The 19,325-nt window shown below is 38.3% G+C and overlaps 1 protein-coding gene across 1 annotated transcript in view; it reads right to left on the bottom strand.

Annotated features, from left to right (window-relative positions):
* The window catches only part of LOC121459273 (HORMA domain-containing protein 2-like), an 82,588-nt gene extending 79,224 nt beyond the window's left edge, over positions 1 to 3,364 (bottom strand). The window contains exons 1-2 of the mRNA XM_041668804.1: positions 3,317 to 3,364; positions 2,013 to 2,154 (exon numbers count right to left, since the gene is read on the bottom strand). Of these exons, the coding sequence (XP_041524738.1) occupies positions 2,013 to 2,154; positions 3,317 to 3,364 (190 nt within the window). The remainder of the gene's footprint in view (positions 1 to 2,012; positions 2,155 to 3,316) is intronic.
* Positions 3,365 to 19,325: the final 15,961 nt, after the last annotated feature.

Below are 19,325 nucleotides of genomic sequence, written 5' to 3'. Positions count from 1 at the left end.
ACAGTAATAATTTATATATAACAAGTATTTAATTTTCCAAAGCATGCCTTCTTTTATAATTCTGTGTTCCAAACAGGAGGGGAAGCTAATTATATGATACCTGTAAACAGATCTGTAAGATCCAATTCCATAAGTTTAAAGAAGTCATTAACACAAAGAAAGGTGCCATGATTACAAGTACCAAGCTTATGTGTTTACAGCAAACATGCATTTCACTAGTGTTCATTTGGTGAATCAATATTGTTAAGAAAATTACACTGGAATGAAGTCATGGTATATTATTAAATATAAACATGAGAAATTTCAAATTAAATTTTGAAAAAGTAGCATCTTAAAAGGAAATGTGTGGTTCTCTATATTTATTTCCCAAATGATAGTTCCCATTTTAGTGATTAGCCAACAAGACTAATCTTGTTATAACAATGCTTTTTAAAATTTTATTTTATTATCTTTATGTGTATGGGTGCCTTACCTGCAAGTATGTCTGCACACCATATGTGTGTCTGGTGCTAGGGAAGCCAGAACAGAGTGTTGCATCCCCTGGAGCTAGAGTTACCGATGGTTGTGATGTACCATGTGCATGCTGGAAATTGAACCAGGTCCTCTGGAAGAGTGCTTTTAACTACTGAGCCATCTCTCTAGCCTACCAGTTGGTGCTACAGCGCATATGGAGAGGTAAGAGGACAACTTGGAGAGCTGGTTTTCTCCTTCCACTGTGTGAGTTCTGGGGACTGAACTCAGGTTATCAGGCTTAATGGTAAACACCTTTACCAGCTAAGCCATTTTGCTAGTTTTTTGTTTTGTTTTGATTTGGGGTTTGTTTTTGTTTTGTTTTGTTTTGTTTTTTGAGACAAAATTTCTGTCTCAAAACAGCTCTGGCTGCCCTAGAATTCACTTTGTAGCCTAGGCTGGCCTCGAACTCATGAGATCCACCTACCTCTGCCTCCCAAGTGCCAGGATTAAAGGCAAGCACCACAACATCTGGCTTGATTTGTATTTTTAAGACAGGGTCATCTATGTAGCCCTGGTTGGGCTAGGATTCTGTAATCAACCAGACTGACCTTGAACTCAGAGCTCTTCCTGCCTCTTCCTGAGTGCTGGAATTAAAGATATACACCAGCACATGCGACCCACAACTCAGGTTTTCAAACAATCATAAGATTTTTTTTTTTTTTGGTTTTTCGAGACAGGGGAGAGCCTCTGGTACAATTTATTCTAAGGAGCCAGATACAGCTTGAAATATAAAGTCATAATAGGGTAAATTTAAGGTCACAAAGAAACAGAAAAAGTAAGAGTTGAAGAACTTGGGGCCAGTGAGATAGCTCAGTGGGTAAAAGTGCTTGCTACACAGGAGTGAGTTCACTCCTGGGATAACCACAATGAAAGGACAGATTGACTAAAATTGGTCCTCTAACCTCCATGGTCGCATATGTCTATATATGAAATATACACACACACCAATAATAATAATAATAATAATAATAATAATAATAATAATAATAATAATAAAATGAAGAGGTAGGACTGGCTATTTTAAAAAGAACATAACTGATTAAAATAACTGTCTAAATAACCATACTAATCAACAAATGGATTTGCCTCTCCCACGCATATTTGTATATGTTAATAAGGAGAAGTTTCTTAACGGATTCCTTTGAACTTCCTCAGGGCAAAATGCATACCTCAAAGGACAAATTCAACCAAGGCACAAAATAATGTAAATCTTCACCATTAAGACAGATTTTTGTTCTGACTTTTATAGGGATGGCTTAGAATTAGTAAACTTAGCTCTACGCGTTTCTTTTTTCATTTGATAGCTAGCTAGAAGTGAATGGCTCCTTTAAGTAAAACCAAAACAAACAGCAAAATTGAAGTGGAAAATGAATTAGTAAATTGATTCTGAAGAACATGCCCCTGAGTTAGAATTAATGCACTCTGTGGAAGAGAGAAGGTTTGCTCTTGCTAAGAAGAAAAGGGACACTAGCCAAAACAATCATTTAATTCCACTTTACCATCCAAATGGCGATCTCTATAAGAACTCTCTGGGAACAGGCCCCTCAAATATGTTATACATGAGATGGAAGTAGCAAAAAGTTTCTTCACCATTATCAGTGACTCATGTTCATTAGTGATTAGGGCTGGGAAAATTGTGCTCTGGAAGAAAAACAAAGATGAAAATAAATCAGTATTCATGACTATATTCAGCCCACCAAACAATTGCCACAGGTCAGATGGAAAGACTTTTAAGATTTCAAATCTGATACATTTATAAGTAATCCAAAAGAAAACAGGGCTCTGGATACTGTGTTAAAATAGATCTTCTCACAAGCAAGGCAAAACAGAAAGGCAGGCAATTACTCAAATAATTCAGGACTAAAACAATTTATTTCAATGATCCATTGACCTAAGGCAAAATAGGAAGTTTTACTCTAATTATATAACCTCATACAATTATATAACTTTACACTCACCTCAGGCTTCTCTGGAATCTGAATTTTATTTACACTGCTCTCTCCAAAGTAACTATGTACGTCTATCTCACCCCTGCTTCTTCCTATCCCATATCAATGTGTAGCTTCTTGGCAGCATTTTACACTGTATCCGTATTTCTCCCACAAGTTACCTTAACACTACTTTGTTTTGTTGTTTTGGCAGAACTGGGAATCAAACCTAAAACCTTGTTCCATGTTGAACAAAAACCTGTTACTGAGCTAAACTTCTACCTGCTAAAACTATTTCAGCTCTCATCCATCCATACACACCTGACTCCCACCCCACCCCGAGTCTCATTTGTTTGTTTGAATAAGGTCTTCCTGTGTATCCCTGGTTGGCCTGGAATTCAGAATTCACTCTGTAGATCAGGCTGACCTCCAACTCAAAGGTCCTGTCTCTGCCTCCCAAGGGCTGGGATTGAAGGGTGCACCACTACACCCAGCCCATTTTTCTTTTCTTTCTTCCTTCCTTCCTTTCTTTTTTTTCTTTCTTTCTTTCCCTCCCTCTCTCCCTCTTTCTCTCTCTTTACTCCTTCCTTTTTTCCTTTTTTCTTTCTTTCTTAACCAGTTGTCCTCCCCAGGAGTCTGTTTTCAATCCTCTCCTCTACTCACAGTTCTCTTGGATAATCTCACGTCTTCTCACAGCTTCAGTTATAGCCTGTAGAAGACTTCAATTTCCAACTTATGTTTTCTGCCTACACTTTTAATATCTGGACATCTGTTCCTATACTGCTTTGTAGACCCTGAAATTCAATTTATCTCTGCTGCTCTAAGAATGTTGCCCAGTTTCATTCCTAGACAAGTAAATCATTTATTCCAGTTACCAGGTTGCGAATTTCATTCATCTTTGACTTTCCTCCATCATATGCCATATCTAAACCACCAAACTGTCTCTTTTTATAAACAATTTTTAAAAGCATGAAAAGAAGCAAGAAAAGTTCTCTCTGTGCTAAGTGTATGCCCCTGTGTGTGCAGGGACACACATGTAGTTATACAACCATGTATGTACACATGCATGTGGACACCAAAGGCTACCCTTAAGGTGTGGGTTTGTTTGCTTTTTTTTGTTATTGTTACAGGGTCTTTTACTGTCCTGGGATTCACTAATTAGGTGAATCCCAGTAAGCACCAGGGACCACCTGTCTCCACCTCCCCAGTGCTGGGATTACAAGTGTGCACAACGCCTAGGATCAAACTCAGGACCTCATACTTGCAGAATGTAAAGTTACAGGCCCTAGCCACTTGAGAGTGGCTTGAGAGTGGACTGGTAAGAGGGAGGAGGTGTGATGAAGAGGTTAAGGGCACAGACTCTGCATCCCAAGAGCCAGGTCCAAATCATTATTGTGTTACTACCATGATTTATGATTTGAGCAGAGGTCAGCAACCTTGTATAGTTGATGTCCAGATAGTGAATATTTTAGGTTCTGCAGTTAATTCTCTCTCTGCAATATAAAAGAAGATGCAGACACCATAAATAGGTGATTGTATTACAATAAAACTCTATTGCTAATAAATTGTTGCAGGTACCTGATTCTGCATTGATCCATCTCTCTTGTACCTCAATCCTTTTATCTGTAAATAGGCGTAATACTAAAACCTACTTTATAGAGGATTAAATAGAATAAAGTCTATAAAATGCTTCTATGGTCCCTATTTCAATCATTTATTGCTTTGGTTTTGTTGTTGTTGTTTTGGTTTGTGTCTGCATGCATGTGTGCATATGTGTAGTTTTACTTGTTATGTATTACTCTGTTAATTTGTAAAACATCAATTACAAAGCAAGTTCCAGGACAGACAAGGATACACAGAGAAATACTGTCTGGAAAAAAATAATAAAAGAAGAAAACCAAAAGAGAATGTATGTACTCTAATGGAATTTACAACCCAGGTGGAGAGAGAGAAAAGACTTGGACTAAAAGAGCAGAGACTGGGTTTCAAATGAACAGACAGACACTAAAGGTTGCACATGAAAGACAAGAGGAGCAGAGGCTGCACATGCAAGACAGGAGCAGTGGTTTACCTGAATAGGAAAGCTGTGGGAAAGCGAGACTACACTGGGCCCTACGGACAAGTGGCAAAGACAAGGAATGCTACTAGTACAGGCAAGGGGGCAGAAGTGTTGTAGTCATATCAGGGGCATGACTGTCAGATCAGGATAACCAATGCTGAGTGTTTAAGAAGGGTAGATATGGGAGAGAATCAAACAGAAGTCAAGATGCCCCAAATCTAGGACACTATACTAAAAAAGCTGTATTTAATCTTTAAAGCAACAGTAGATCCATGAAAGTTTGAAAATAATTTTCATTTTTAATTAAATATTTTTTTAATTCTGTCTTTGGGACTACCAGAAATATTTTAGAGAACTGCTGAGCCCTGCCAAGATTATAAACGGCAAAGTACTAGTCCTAAAAAGCTCACAAAGTTCTTCTTAAGAGCAAGTCATCCCTAGAACATTTTGTTGAAAGAAAATCTCCAAATAATACAATGTATTTGGTTAAGTTAGGGAAATTCCAAAATGTAGCAACAGAAAAAACTCTCTGAGCTGTTGTTACTAGAATGAGGCTACACTAATGTATGTCATCAGAACTTTAGAAATAAACACGCTAGAATTTCTGTTTCCAGGCCAGCAAAATTGTTCCTCGTATAAGGGCACCACACTTGATGGCCTTAGCTCCATCCCCAGGATCCACAAAGTGGAAAGAAATTCACTGGGAAGCCGGCAACTGATCTATGCAAGCACACATGGCACACTGCCCACTCTCCTCACTCAATTTCTTAGTTAGGGTTTCTACTTTTGTGATGAAACACCATGACCAAATCCAACATGGGGAGGAAAGGGTTTAACTTGTCTTATGCTTCCAAATCACTCTTCATCACTGAAGGAAATTAGGACAAGAACTCAAGCAGGGCAGGATCCTGGAAGCAGGAGTTGATGCAGGTCATGAAGGGGTGATGCTTACTGGCTTGCTCCTTGTGGCTTGCTCAGCCTGCTTTCTTATAGAACCTCCCTATCAAACACTAATTAAGAAAATGTCTACTAATTAAGGTCTGCTTACAGCCCAACCTTACAGAAGTGTTTTCTTCTTTTCTTCTTCTCCTTATTCCCTCCAATCTCCTCTTTTATTATTTTTCAAGACAGAGTTCCCTTCTGCAGTTCTGATTGTGCTAAAACTTATCCACCTTGCTCTGCCTCCAGAGTGCTGAGATTAAAGGTGTGTGCCACTACCACCCAGCTAGAGATGCATTTTTAAATTTTTTTTTTAAAAATATATATATACTAGTCCCAGTTCCACCTCCCCACTTCTTCCACCCCCACCTTCCCCTATTCCACCTCTATCCACTCCTCAGAGGAGGTAAGGCCTCCCTTGGGGAGTAACAAAGTCTGGTATACCAAGGTGAGGCAGGAACAAGCCCCTTCCCCATATATCTAGGCTGAGCAAGGTATCCCTCCACAGGGAATGAGGTCCAAAAAGTTACTTCATGCACCAGGATAAGTTCTGGTCCCACTGTCAGGGCCCTCCCCCAACAAATCAAGCCAAATAACTGTCACCCACATTCAGAGGGCTTAGTTTAATCCTATGCAAATCCCTGGGTGTCAGGGTCCATGAGCTCCCACTAGCTCAGGTCAGTTGTGTCTGTGGTTTTCCCAGTCATGATCTTGATTCCCCCTTGTTCATATGATCCCTCCTCCCTCTCTTCTACTAAGCTCTAGGAGCTGGGCCCAGTGCTTGGCTATGGATCACTGCATCTGCTTCCAGTTACTGGATGTAGGTTCTGTGATGACAATTAGGATAGTTGTCTGATTATAGGGGAAGGCCAGTTCAGGCACCTCCCCATTACTTTTAGGAGTCTTAGCTGGGGTCATCCTTGTGGATTCCTGGGAATTTTTCTAGCACCTGGTTTCTCCCTAATCCCATAATGGCTCCCTCTATCAAGATATTTCTTTCATTGCTTCCCCTCTCCATCCCTCCCCCACCTCGGCCATCTGGAGCCCTCATGTTCCCATCCCCTATCCTCTCCCTTCTACTTCCCAGGTGACACAGATCTTAACTAGTTCCCTTGCTGGGGCTCTCCACGTGTGATCCTCTTAGGATCCTTCTTTTTACCTAGCCTCTCTGGGGTTGTGTATTGTAGCCTGGTTATACTGTGCTTAATGTCCAATATCCACTTATGACTACATACATGTTTGTCTTTCTTGGTCTGGGTTACCTAACTCAGAGTGCTTTTTTCTAGTTCCATCCATTTGCCTGCAAATTTAAAGACGTTATTGTTTTTTTTTTTTTTTTTTTTTTTTTTTTTTTTACTGCTGAGTAATATGCCATTGCGTAAATGTACCAAATCTTCCTCATCCATCCTTTGGTCGAGGGGCATCTTGGTTGTTTCCAAGTCTTGGCTACTACAAATAATGCTGCTATGAACATAGTTGAGCAAATGTATTTGTGGTATCAGTGAGCATCCTTTGGATATATGTCCAAGAGTGGTATTGCTGGATATTAAGATCGATTACCAGTTTTCTGAGAAAACTGCCATACTGATTTCCAAAGTGGCTATACAAGATAGCACTCCCACCAGCAGTAGAGGAGTGTTCCTCTTACTCCACAACCTCTTCAGCATAAGCTGTCATTGCTGTTTTTGATCTTAGCCATTCTGACAAATATAAGATGGTATCTCAGAGTCATTTTGATCGCATTTCCCTGATGGCTAAGGATTTTGAACATTTCTTTAAGTGCTTCTCAGCCATTTTAGATTCCTCTGTTGTGAATCTGTACCCCATTTTTGAATTGGATTATTTGGTATTTTGATGTCTAGTTTCTTGAGGTCTTTATATATTTTGGAGATCAGCCCTCTGTCTGATGTGGGGTTGGTGAAGATCTTTTCCCATTCTGTAGGCTGCCATTCTGTCTTATTGACCATGTCCTTTGCCTTACAGAAGTTTCTAAGTTTCAGGAAGTCCCATTTATTAATTGTTCTCAGTGTCTGTGCTACTGGTGTTATATTTAGGACTGGGCTCCTGTGCCCATTTGTTCAAGGCTACTTCCCACTTTCTCTTCTATCAAGTTTAGTGTAATTAGATTTATGTTGAGGTCTTTGGTCTGTTTGAACTTGAGTTTTGTGTATGAGGATAGATATTGACCTATTTGAATTCTTCTACATTTCTTTTTTAAAATATTTATTTATTATGTATACAATATTCTGTCTGTTTGTATGTCTGCACCAGACCTCATTACAGATGGCTGTGAGCCACTATGTGGTTGCCGGGAATTGAACTCAGGACCTTCGGAAGAGCAGGCAATGGTCTTAACCACTGAGCCATCTCTTCAGCCCGAATTCTTCTACATTTCAACATCCAGTTATGCCAGCACCATGGGTTGAAGATGCTTTCTTTTTTTTCCATTGTATAATTTTGATTTGTCAAAAATCAGGTGTTCATGGGTGTATGGATTAACATCAGGGTATTCAACTTGATTCCATTGATCCACATTGTCAGTTTTTATGCCAATACCAAACTGTTTTTATTACTATAGCTCTATAGTAGAGATTGAAGTCAGGGATGGTGATATCTCCAAAAGTTCCTTTATTGTACAGCTTATTTTTTTGGGGGGGGCTATACTGGGTTTTTTCTTTTTCCATATAAAGTTGAGTATTGCTCTTTAGAGGTCTGTGAAGAATTGTGTAAGGATTTTGATGGGGATTACACTGAATCTGTAGATTGCTTTTGGTAAGACTGTCATTTTTATTCTGTTGATCCTACCTATCCATAAGTATGGTAGATCTTTCTGATATCTTCTTCAACTTCTTTCTTTAAATACTTAAAGTTCTTCTCATACAGGTCTTTCACTTGTGGCTATTGCAAAGGGTGATGTTTTACTGATTTCTTTCTCAGACGATTTATCATTTTTATATAGGAGGGCTACTGATTTTTTTTTTTAGTTAATCTTGTATCCTACTACATTACTGAAGGTGTTTATCAGTTGTAGGAGTTCCCTGGTAGAGTTTTGGGGGTCACTTATGTACACTATCATATCATCTGCAAATATTCAATGTTTGACTTCTTCCTTTCCAATTTGTATCCCCTTAATCTCCTTTTGATGTCTTATTGCTCTAGCTAGAACTTTCAGTATTATATTGAATAGAAATGGAGAGATTAGACAACCTTGTCTTATTCCTGATTTTAGTGGAATCACTTTGCATTTCTCTCCACTTAATTTGATGTTGGCGGTTGGCTTGTTGTATATTACTTTTATTATGTTTAGGTATGTTCCTTGTATACTTGATCTCTCCAAGACCTTTATCATGAAGGAGTGTTGGATTTTGTTGAAGGCTTTTTCAGCATCTAATAGGTGACCATGTGGGGTTTTTTTATCTTTCAGTATTTACATGGTGAATAACACGGACCAATTTTCATATGTCAAACCATCCTTGCATCTCTGGGATGAAGCCTTCTTGATCACGGTGGATGATTTTTTTGATGTGTTCTTGGATTCTGTTTGCCAGTATTTTTGCATCAATGTTCATGAGGAAGATTGGTCTGTAATTCTTCCTTAATTGTGTCTTTGTGTGGTTTTGATATCAGGGTAACTGTTGCCTCATAAAAAGAGTTTGACACACTATCCTGAGTGAGGTAAGCCAGACCCAAAACGAGGAACATGGGATGTACTCACTCATATTTGGTTTCTAGCCATAAATAAAGGACATTGAGCCTATAATTAGTGATCCTAGAGAAGCTAAATAAGAAGGAGAACCCAAAGAAAAACATATAGGCATCCTCCTGAATATTAACCTTCATCAGGCGATGAAAGGAGACAGAGACAGAGACCCACATTGGAGTACCGGACAGAAATCTCAAGGTCCAAATCAGGAGCAGAAGGAGAGAGAGCACGAGCAAGGAACTCAGGACCGCGAGGGGTGCACCCACACACTGAGACAATGGGGATGTTCTATCGGGAACTGACCAAGGCCAGCTGGCCTGGGTCTGAAAAAGCATGGGATAAAACCGGACTCGCTGAACATAGCGGACAATGAGGACTCCTGAGAACTCAAGAACAATGGCAATGGGTTTTTGATCCTACTGCACGTACTGGCTTTGGGGGAGCCTAGGCAGTTTGGATGCTCACCTTACTAGACCTGGATGGAGGTGGGTGGTCCTTGGACTTCTCACAGGGCAGGGAACCCTAATTGCTCTTTGGGCTGACAAGGCAGGGGGACTTGACTGGGGGAGAGGGAGGGAAATGGGAGGCGGTGGCGGGGAAAAAGACAGAAATCTTAAATAAATAAATAAATAAATAAATAAGAGTTTGACAATGTTCCTTCTGTTTCTATTCTGTGGAACAATTTGAGGAGTATTGGTATTAGACTTTCTTTGAAATTCTGGTAGAATTCTGTGCTGAAACTATCTGGCTCTGAGCTTTTTTTGGTTGGGAGATTTCTATTTCCTTAGGAGCTATAGGTCTATTTAAATTGATTATCTGGTCTTGATTTAATTTTGGTATGTGATACCTATCTAGAAAATTGTCCTTTTTATTTTATTTTTACATTTTCCAATTTTGTGGAGTACAGGTTTTTGAAGCATGACCTAATGATTCTCTGAATTTCCTCAGTGTCTGATGTTATATCGCCTTTTCATTTCTGATTTTACTAATTTGGATATTCTCTTTCTGCCTTTTGGTTAGTTTGGATAAGGGTTTGTCTATCTTTCTGATTTTCTTAAAGAACTGATTCTTTGTATTGTTCTTTTTGCTTCTATGTTACTGATTTCAGCCCTCAATTTGATTATTTCCTGGTCTCTACACCTCTTGGGTGAGTTTGCTTCTTTTTGTTCTAGAGCTTCCAGGTGTGCTGTTAAGTTGCTAGTGTGAGCTTTCTCCATGTTCTTTATGTAGGCATTTAGTGCTATGAACTTTCCTCTTAGCACTGCTTTCATGGTATCCAATAAGTTTGGGTATGTTGTACTTTCATTTTCATTGAATTCTAGAAGTCTTTATTTCTTCTTTGACCCAGTAATGATTCAGTCGAGCATTGTTCAATTTCCATGAGTTTGTAGACTTTCTGCAATTAGTGTTGTTGTTGAATTCTAACTTTAAGCCATGATGATCTGATAAGATACAGGGGTTATTCCAGTTTTTTTTTTAATCTGTTGAGGTTTGCTTTGTTACCATGTATGTGGTCAATTTTAGAGAAGGTTCCATGAGGTGCTAAGAAGCTGAGAAGAAAGTATAATCTTTTATGTTTGGGTGGAATGGTCTATAGATAACTATTAAGTCCATTTAAGTCATAACATCTGTTAGTTGTCCCCAGCCCCCTCTGCCTTTTTTTGTTTGTTTGGTTTGGTTTTTGAGATAGGGTTTTTCTTTGTAGCTTTGGAACCTGTTCTGTACTTGCTCTGCAGTCCAGGCTGGCATTGAATTCATAGGGATCCACCTGCCTCTGCCTCCTGAATGCTGGGATTAAAGGCATGTGCCACCACTGCCCAACAAATTTCCTTATTTCTCTGTTAAGTTTCTGTGTGGCTGACTTGTCCATTGGTAGCAGTAGGGTGTTGAAGTCTCCCACTATTAGTGTGTTGGGTTTTGATGTTGATTTAAGCTTTAGTAATATTTCTAAATGTGGGTGCCCTTGTGTTTGGTGCATAGATGTTCAGAATTGAGACTTTAAGTAAGGAGTTTTCCTGTGATGAATATAAAATGTCTTTCTCTAATCTCTTTTGATTAATTTTAGTTTGAAGTCTACTTTGTTAGATATTAGGATAGCTACACCATCTAGTTTCTTAGGTCCATTTTCCCAACCTTTTACTCTGTGGTAATGTCTGTCTTTGAGGTTGAGGTGTGTGTGTGTGTTTTTTTTTTAATTTATTCATTTATTAAGGATTTCTACCTCCTCCCCGCCACCGCCTCCCATTTCCCTCCCCCTACCCGGGTCAAGTCCCTCTCCCTCATCAGCTCGAAGAGCAATCAGGGTTCCCTGACCTGTGGGAAGTTCAAGGACCGCCCACCTCCATCCAGGTTTAGTAAGGTGAGCATCCAAACTGCCTAGGCTCCCCCAAAGCCAGTACGTGCAGTAGGATCAAAAACCCATTGCCATTGTTTTTGAGTTCTCAGTAGTCCTCATTGTCTGCCACATTGGAGCACCGGACAGAAATCTCAAGGTTCAAATCAGGAGAAGAAGGAGAGGGAGCACAAGCAAGGAACTCAGGACCGCGAGGGGTACACCCACACACTGAGACAATGGGGATGTTCTATCGGGAATTCACCAAGGCCAGCTGGCCTGGGTCTGAAAAAGCATGGGATAAAACCGGACCTGCTGATCATAGCGGACAATGAGGACTACTGAGGTGTGTTTCTTATATGTGGAAGGATGGATTCTGTTTTTGTACCCATTCTGTTAGCCTGTGTTCTTTTAGAGGTGAATTGAGTCCATTGATAGTAAGAGATATTAATGACCAGTGATTGTTAATTCCTGTTACTTTTGGTTTTGGTGGTGGTGACAATAGTGTGCGTGTGTGTTTCCTTTCTTCGGGATTTGCTGGTGTGAGGTTTTATATTGCCTGTGTTTTCACAAGTACAGCTAACTTCCTTGCGTTGGAGTTTTTCTTCTAGCACTTTCTGTAGGTCTGGATTTGTAGATAAGTATTACTTAAATCTGATTTTTGTCATGGAATATCTTGTTTTCTCCATCTTGGTGATTGATGGTAAAGAGCTTTGCTGGGTATAGTAGTCTGGGTTGGCATCCATGGTCTCTTAGGGTCTGCAGAACCTTTTGCCTGTTCAGAACCTTCTGGCTTTCAGAGTTTCCATTGAGAAGTCGGGTATAATTCTGATAGGTCTGCCTTTATATGTTACTTAGCCTTTTTCCTTTTATTCTGTATGTTTACAGTGTTTTAGTATATGGAGAGAGGACTTTTTTTTTTTTTGGTGATCTAGTTGGTGTTCTGTAAGCTTCTTATACCTTCACAGGCATATCCTTTAGATAGGAAAAATTTTCTTCTATGATTTTACCCAATATATTTTCTGTGCCTCTGAGCTGGAATTCTTCTTCTTCTATCCCTATTATTCTTAGGTTTTTCTTTTTATGGTACCCCAGATTTCCTGGATGTTTTGTGTTAAGAATTTGTTGTTTTTAACATTTTCCTTGACCAATGAATATGTTTCCTCTTTCGTATCCTCAATGCCTGAGATTCTCTCTTCCATCTCTTGCATTCTGTTGGTTCGCTTGCATCTGTAGTTTCTGTTCATTTATCCACCAGATTTTCCATTTCCAGTCTTCCCTCAGTTTGTGTTTAGAGGCATTTTCTTAATTGAGGCTCCCTACTCTCTAATGACACTAACATATTAAGTTGACATAATAGCCAGTACACATAAAAATAAATATAATATAAATAGGCACGTGCACACATGCACAATAAATAAAATTAATAAATAAATTAATGTAATAAACCCTCTTTCAAGTTCCTCAATGTGGTGATTTAAATGAGACTGCCCTTATAGGATCACGTTTGAAATCTTTGTTCCTAGTGGAAGGAGTTACATCATTGAGGGTGTGCTGTGAGGTTTCAAAAACCTATGGTCATTCCCAGTTAGAGTTCATATCTCTCTCTCTCTCTGTCTCATACTTATTGATCAGAATGTAAGCTTGTAGTATGAATAATAAAAACCCAGAGACAAATATTGGGGTTCAAGCTTAAGATCAGCTTAAGATCAGAAAAGTAAAGCAGCCAACCTTTTACCTCTACCAAATATTCAGATCCTGTCTCCACAAATCCTCAAACTCCACAATCCACTGAGTTCCTGTCTCTTCCCTTTTATATTCCTCTCTCCGCCCAGCCATATTGCTCATGTCTCCACCTCCCTAATGCTGGGATTAGAGGTGTGTGACTCCCCAACACTGGGATTAAAGGTGTGAACCACCACCTCTGGATCTTTTTCTGGATCAATCCTGTGTAACCCAGGGTAGCCTTGAACTCACAGAGATCAATACGTCTCTGTCTCCTGAGTCCTGCAATTAAAGGTGTTGCCACCATTCCCTGGCCTCTAGTGGCTTAGCTTTGCAATCTGATCCTCAGGCAAGCTTTATTTATTAAAATACAAATAAAATATCACTACATAAGCTCTTAGCTACTGCTCCAGTGCCATACCTGCCTACTGATATGCTCCCAGCCATGAGGGTCACAGATTCATCCTCTGAAACTGTAAGCCCCCACTAAACTCTTCCTTCTATAAGCTGCCTTGGTCATGGTATTTTATCATGGCAATAGAAAAATAACATTCATCAAATTAAAATTTATTTAGTCTAATTTGGGGGAGCTTTGCACAGTATTTTTAAATTGAAAAGACTTTAGAACTCATTTAACTAAATGTACGTATGTCATAGGCACTAAAGGGAATTCTAGAAAACTAGTGATTTACCATATCATAAAGTTGGCAAGTTACTAGTGTCCTTTTACTATATTATACAGCTCAACAGCTGGACTTCTAATAATTCTAATAAAGTTAATTAGAAGTAGTTACTACCCACAAACATCTTCAGATAAAAAGGAACTTCCAAAAAGTATACACGCATGAGTACACATAGAGACAAATGGACAAGACACACACTCACACCATCTGTACATTCTAGATGTGATTTTGCCACATGTAAGAATGTATCTTCTTTAGTAGTCTATATAATGACAATGAATTATCACTTTATGTTTTTGACAAATCACATTATATTCAGTGATTAGTTTAAAGGTATTTTAATTGATGCCAGGCATGGTTATTCACACCTGTAATCCAGCAGAATGACTATGAGCTCATACCCAACCTGAACTATATAGTGAATTTTGACTATGTACTATACTTCTAAAAAATAAAAACAAAATTGGGGATTTTAAGCCAGGCGGTGGTGGCGCACGCCTTTAATCCCAGAACTCGGGAGGCAGAGGTAGGCGTATCTCTGTGAGTTCAAGGCCAGCCTGATCTACAAGAGCTAGTTCCAGGACAGGAACCAAAAGCTATGGAGAAACCCTGTCTCGAAAATTAAAAAAAAAAAAAAAAGGGGGGTTTTGAACCTATAGATCCTGAGAAGTTAGGGTTTCAAGTTATTGGGTAATAACTGACATGGAATGCACAAAATAACTCACTAAAAACACTCCAAAATGGCAAAGTGATAGAAATAACTCATTTGTGAAGCTAAATAATTTGAAAGTATAAAGACATTAAATACAGGTAGTAAAAGGCCATTTGTAGTAAGAAAGACCAATGGCTGGAAAAGCCTCTGCAATTTTGTTACTCCAGGGACATTTCCCTTTACCTAAGCTAGTCTAATAGTTTAAATGTTACTGGTCATGTTTTTGTAAATATCTAATATATGAAAATACTATACTTTGAAATAGAAAGCATTATCATGTTTTGGTAGTAAAGCATGTTGCTGCTGAAAATTTAACTACTAAGTTGTGTGACCAGGAGCTGGTTACTTTACTTTTCCAAGCTTCAGGTTCTTCCTTCCTTCTCTCTCTCTCTCTCTCTCTCTTTCCTTCTTTTTGTTTTTTGAGACAGGGTTTCTCTGTGTAGCCTTGGCTGACCTGGAACTCAGTCTGTAGACCAGGCTGGCCTCGAACTCAGAGATCCGCTTGCCTCTGCCTCCTGAGTGCTGGGACTAAAAGTGTGTGCTACCACTGCCCTGCTCAGTTTCTTCCTTTCTGAGAGATTTAATTGAATAATAACATAATGCCCTTGGCACAATGCCCAGCACATAGTTAAGTGCTGAATAAATATTGACTTCTGTAGTTATTATCATTGTTTGTAGTATGAGATAACAGAACCACACTGTCACTTGAAATTTACTGGGAAAAGCACTTCATATAACCCAAACAAAGGTACAGTCGAAGCAAAAAAGTCAATTTGTTTAATTTAGAGTGAGAAAAATGCCTGCCATGCTGACTGCAGTTTACACACCCAGCTCAATGTCCCCCCCAGGAGGGAGTACACATTAAGAAGCTAGATGAGATTCGGTGTTGCCGCGGGGAGTACACTGGGGCAAAGCCAGAAAGATGACTGCTTGCTTTAAGCCTGATTTCTCCTTCAACTCCAAACTTTTTCTCACTCTCTCTCTCCCCTATAATTTAATATTCCTTGAAACAAGTCTACATTCACTCTTCTAACCAAACAAACCTTCTGACTTGGCACTGAGTACAGAATAAAGCATCAGTTCTTTAGCCTAGATTTTAAGATCCAAATTAATCTGTTCCCCAATTTCCTGTTCCATTTTGTTTCCATCTCCTGGCCAACGTGAGAGTCTTACTACAGAAGAAGCAGCTTTCCCTAAAGCATGCCATGCTTATTTATTATGAGCCAAGGCACAGGCTATGTTTCCTCAAGAAATTCTCTCTCCTCTATGAGCTTTTTCATCATTTCAGAGTATACAAAATCCCTAAATTGCTACAGTCTGAATTACTGTATTCTTTTATGGGTTCTGAGGTAGAGACAGCATCTCAATCTGGCTTAAGGTGACCTAGAACTCACTATGTAGTAAAACTGGTCTCAAGCTTGCAACAATTCTCCTGGGGTCTCTCATTCTTCTTCACATATATGTAAATATTTATACATATATGTATATTAACTTAATTACATGAATCTTATTTTTCTTAATCAGATTACAAACTTCTAAGATAAGGATCATTTTTTTGTATCTTCTCATAAACCAATACATTATTACATACAGAGTATATATTGAACCTAAACAAATAAATGATGAATTAATGACTGTTCTGGGATATGCTAAATCAGCCTGGGCATATCCAGCAACTAGCCTGACATACTGTAGCCTGTCAAGTCTGAATCATAAATGTCCCCCAAAATTGAAGATATGGTCATCAACCTGTTGTGCTACTGAGAGATGGTAGAACTTTTAATAGGTAGAATCTAATGAAAAGACATTAGATTATCAAGTGAGTCTCCTCCCACTCCCACCCCATTCCTGGCCACCACGGGTGTGCCACCTTGCTCTACTGTATTTTCCCCTGCATGTCCCCATGATGTTCTGCTTTGATACTGAGTCAAAAACAATAGAATCAACTTCTCAAACTGTGAGCCAAAATAAACCCTTCTTCCTCTTAAGTTTATTATTTCATATGCTGTCACCACACAGGAAGTGACTAACACATTCCCCCAGATTCTTAGCATCAAAGCTTCTCACAGTGCTCTCCTATTTAGTTCTGAAAATTACATCACAAGTTTCCTAATTGCCTCAGGAAGCAGATGTCTAATGAAGGACCATTCTCTTTAAACATCTCTTTGTTTCTGATTCCTTTTACTCTAGTAAACATGAAATAAGCACCCAGTAAGTCATTTTGTAATTGGTCTTAATTTTCCAAATATCCCCCTGCCCATTAGGCATTAAAATGTAGACATACTTTCCCAGAGTATTATGTACCAATTAACTGATAAAACCACTCTAACGAAATTTTAAATTAAGTAACTTACTAAGTGGTTATTGATTTTCTTTTAATTCTTAACAAATACCTTAGATGCTTCTAGTGTTCTGGTGTTGTGAGCGAGCTGAGCAGTAGTCATCGTGAGAGTGAGTCAGGATTCTTTCAACAATTCTAACCTGTTAAAAAATTAATTAGAGATTTGGCCTAACATAATACTTCCTATCTTGTCTTTCCAAAGATGAAACTGATTTTAAAATCAAAACTTAAAGTCAAGTAAGTTTAAGGATAGACTGTTTCCCAGACTTTTCTGTTTAAAGAGAAATTTACCAAGCTCAATTTTGAAAACACAAAGGGAGAATGAAGCTAAAATAGTTCTACCTGTCCCTATCAAAAATTATAAAAATCTGAATTAGAAATATTCTTATTTTGAATTTTTCAAATGAGAGCTATATAAATCAACTATAACTTGACAAGTAATTTTAACAATCATTTAAGCTTTCACTACAAGCTTTTTCTAAATCTGGTATGAAGTCTCTATATTAATTTTTCAACCACCCAAAAAAACTATAAGATAATCTATTTATTCATAAACACATTCTCAGAAGAAAGTCCCCTAACGATGCAACATATCTCATTTATCTTTGTTATTCCCTCAAACAGTAACTGTCTTCTTGTGCACAGCAGGGCTCAAAAACACTTCTTAGACTAACTTCTTATTTGTTTACAAACTCAAAACCTATTCAAAAAATGAAATTAACAGGTGTTGGTGAAGAGGTGGAGAATTAAAGTCTTTATGCATTGCTGGTTCAGATGTAAAGCAACCCAGAACACAGTATGAAGTTCTTCCGATTCTTAAACAAATTACCCTAATATGCAGCATTATCATTTCTAAGTATAAAGCCAAAAGAAATAAACAAGGAAGGGAAGAAGCAGGGAGGGTCTCAAATACTTGTTCATCAACTCTCATAGCAGCATTCTTCACACAGTCAAAAGGTGGAAACAATCCAAAAGTTGATCAATAGACAAATGGACAAACAGCCAGGGGCAGTGGCATGTAGGCCCAGCGACACTGGAAGCTAAGGCAATCAGCTCAGTCTAGGAGTTTGAGGTCAGCCTAGATAACATCGCAAGTCCTCATCTTTTAAAAAAAGGGTGGGGCATGAGGGTGGGGAATAGATGAATGGATAAACAAAAATGTGAAATATATATATATATGCTACTCAATCTAGAGAAAAGGATAAAATTACATGCCACAATGGAAATGGTAAATGGTTGGCGTTTGTCACATGACAGCTGAGCATTGCTAGACTGTGCACTGAGAAAGGCTCACATGATTAATTACACATTATGAATAATAGATCACAATTAAAAAGTTGATGAAGTTGGGGGGGCCCAAATTTATACTCAAAGACTAAATCATCATTTTAAAAAGTTTTAAAAGTTATGAATTAAAAGTGTATTTTTCAGTGGAATTTTTTAAAAAGTAAATCTATTTTCTTTCTGAAGATCTTAATTTTATTTCAATTTGGGTCTTATTTGTAATAACCCATTTAAAGAAATTCCACTCTGGCTCACCAGGGCTGTAACCTGTTATATTAGCAATTAAGGCAAGACTCTGGAAGATTTTTACAAATAAGAGGTTAGAATTATTTGAAGACAGTGCCACAAGGTGGTGATAGAGACTATAAGCAGATACTATTTAATTTCTCTTAAATTATTTCTTCAAAACAGCACTAGGTGACACTATTACAATATTTTTATATGAGTCTGAAATCTACCTGATGGTTCTTGAGTAGTCCTTAAAGGTTGTTTTCTTTTGTTGTCTTCAGAATGTAACTGTCAAGTCTGACCCAACACAACTATTTCCTCCCTTACATTTTAAGAAATAAGGAAGGCAGGCTTGAGAGAAGACCCAGCATTTAAGGACACTGGCTGCTCTTTCAGAGGCCTGGGGTTCAATTCCCAGAAGCCACACAAGTGATTCACAACCATCTAAAATGTCATGTAGGCATACATGGAAATAGAGCACTCATATACATAAATAAATATGTCTTTTTAAAAAAGAAAGAAGGAAGGAAAAGAAGAGTAGGTACAAGGGCTTAAGTTCCAGTTCTAACCCATTAGAATATAACCTCCTAAAGAGGAAGCAATAGATACCAGTAATTTTTTTTAAAATCACTTCCTACATTAGTAGAATTTTAGACAATTTCTGTAAGATCATAATATATTTCTGGAATGTCTAGAGAATCAAGACTTAAAAACAGCCATTAGTCAATTAGACCACCATGCACTATTTATTATGCACCTGTATTTTTAGAATATATGGATGGCCCAGATTAAATTAAAATCACTGAAAACTAATACATACAGGGCTGTTTCATCTGAAAAAGGATTAAAGATATTTGTAAAACAAGCAAAATTCAGTT

Source organism: Microtus oregoni, unplaced genomic scaffold (assembly GCF_018167655.1).
Source record: "Microtus oregoni isolate MIOR12 unplaced genomic scaffold, Mior012 000019F_ref0000042, whole genome shotgun sequence".
Classification (NCBI taxonomy): Eukaryota; Metazoa; Chordata; class Mammalia; order Rodentia; family Cricetidae; genus Microtus; species Microtus oregoni.
This window is presented reverse-complemented; position numbering and strand designations above follow the sequence as displayed.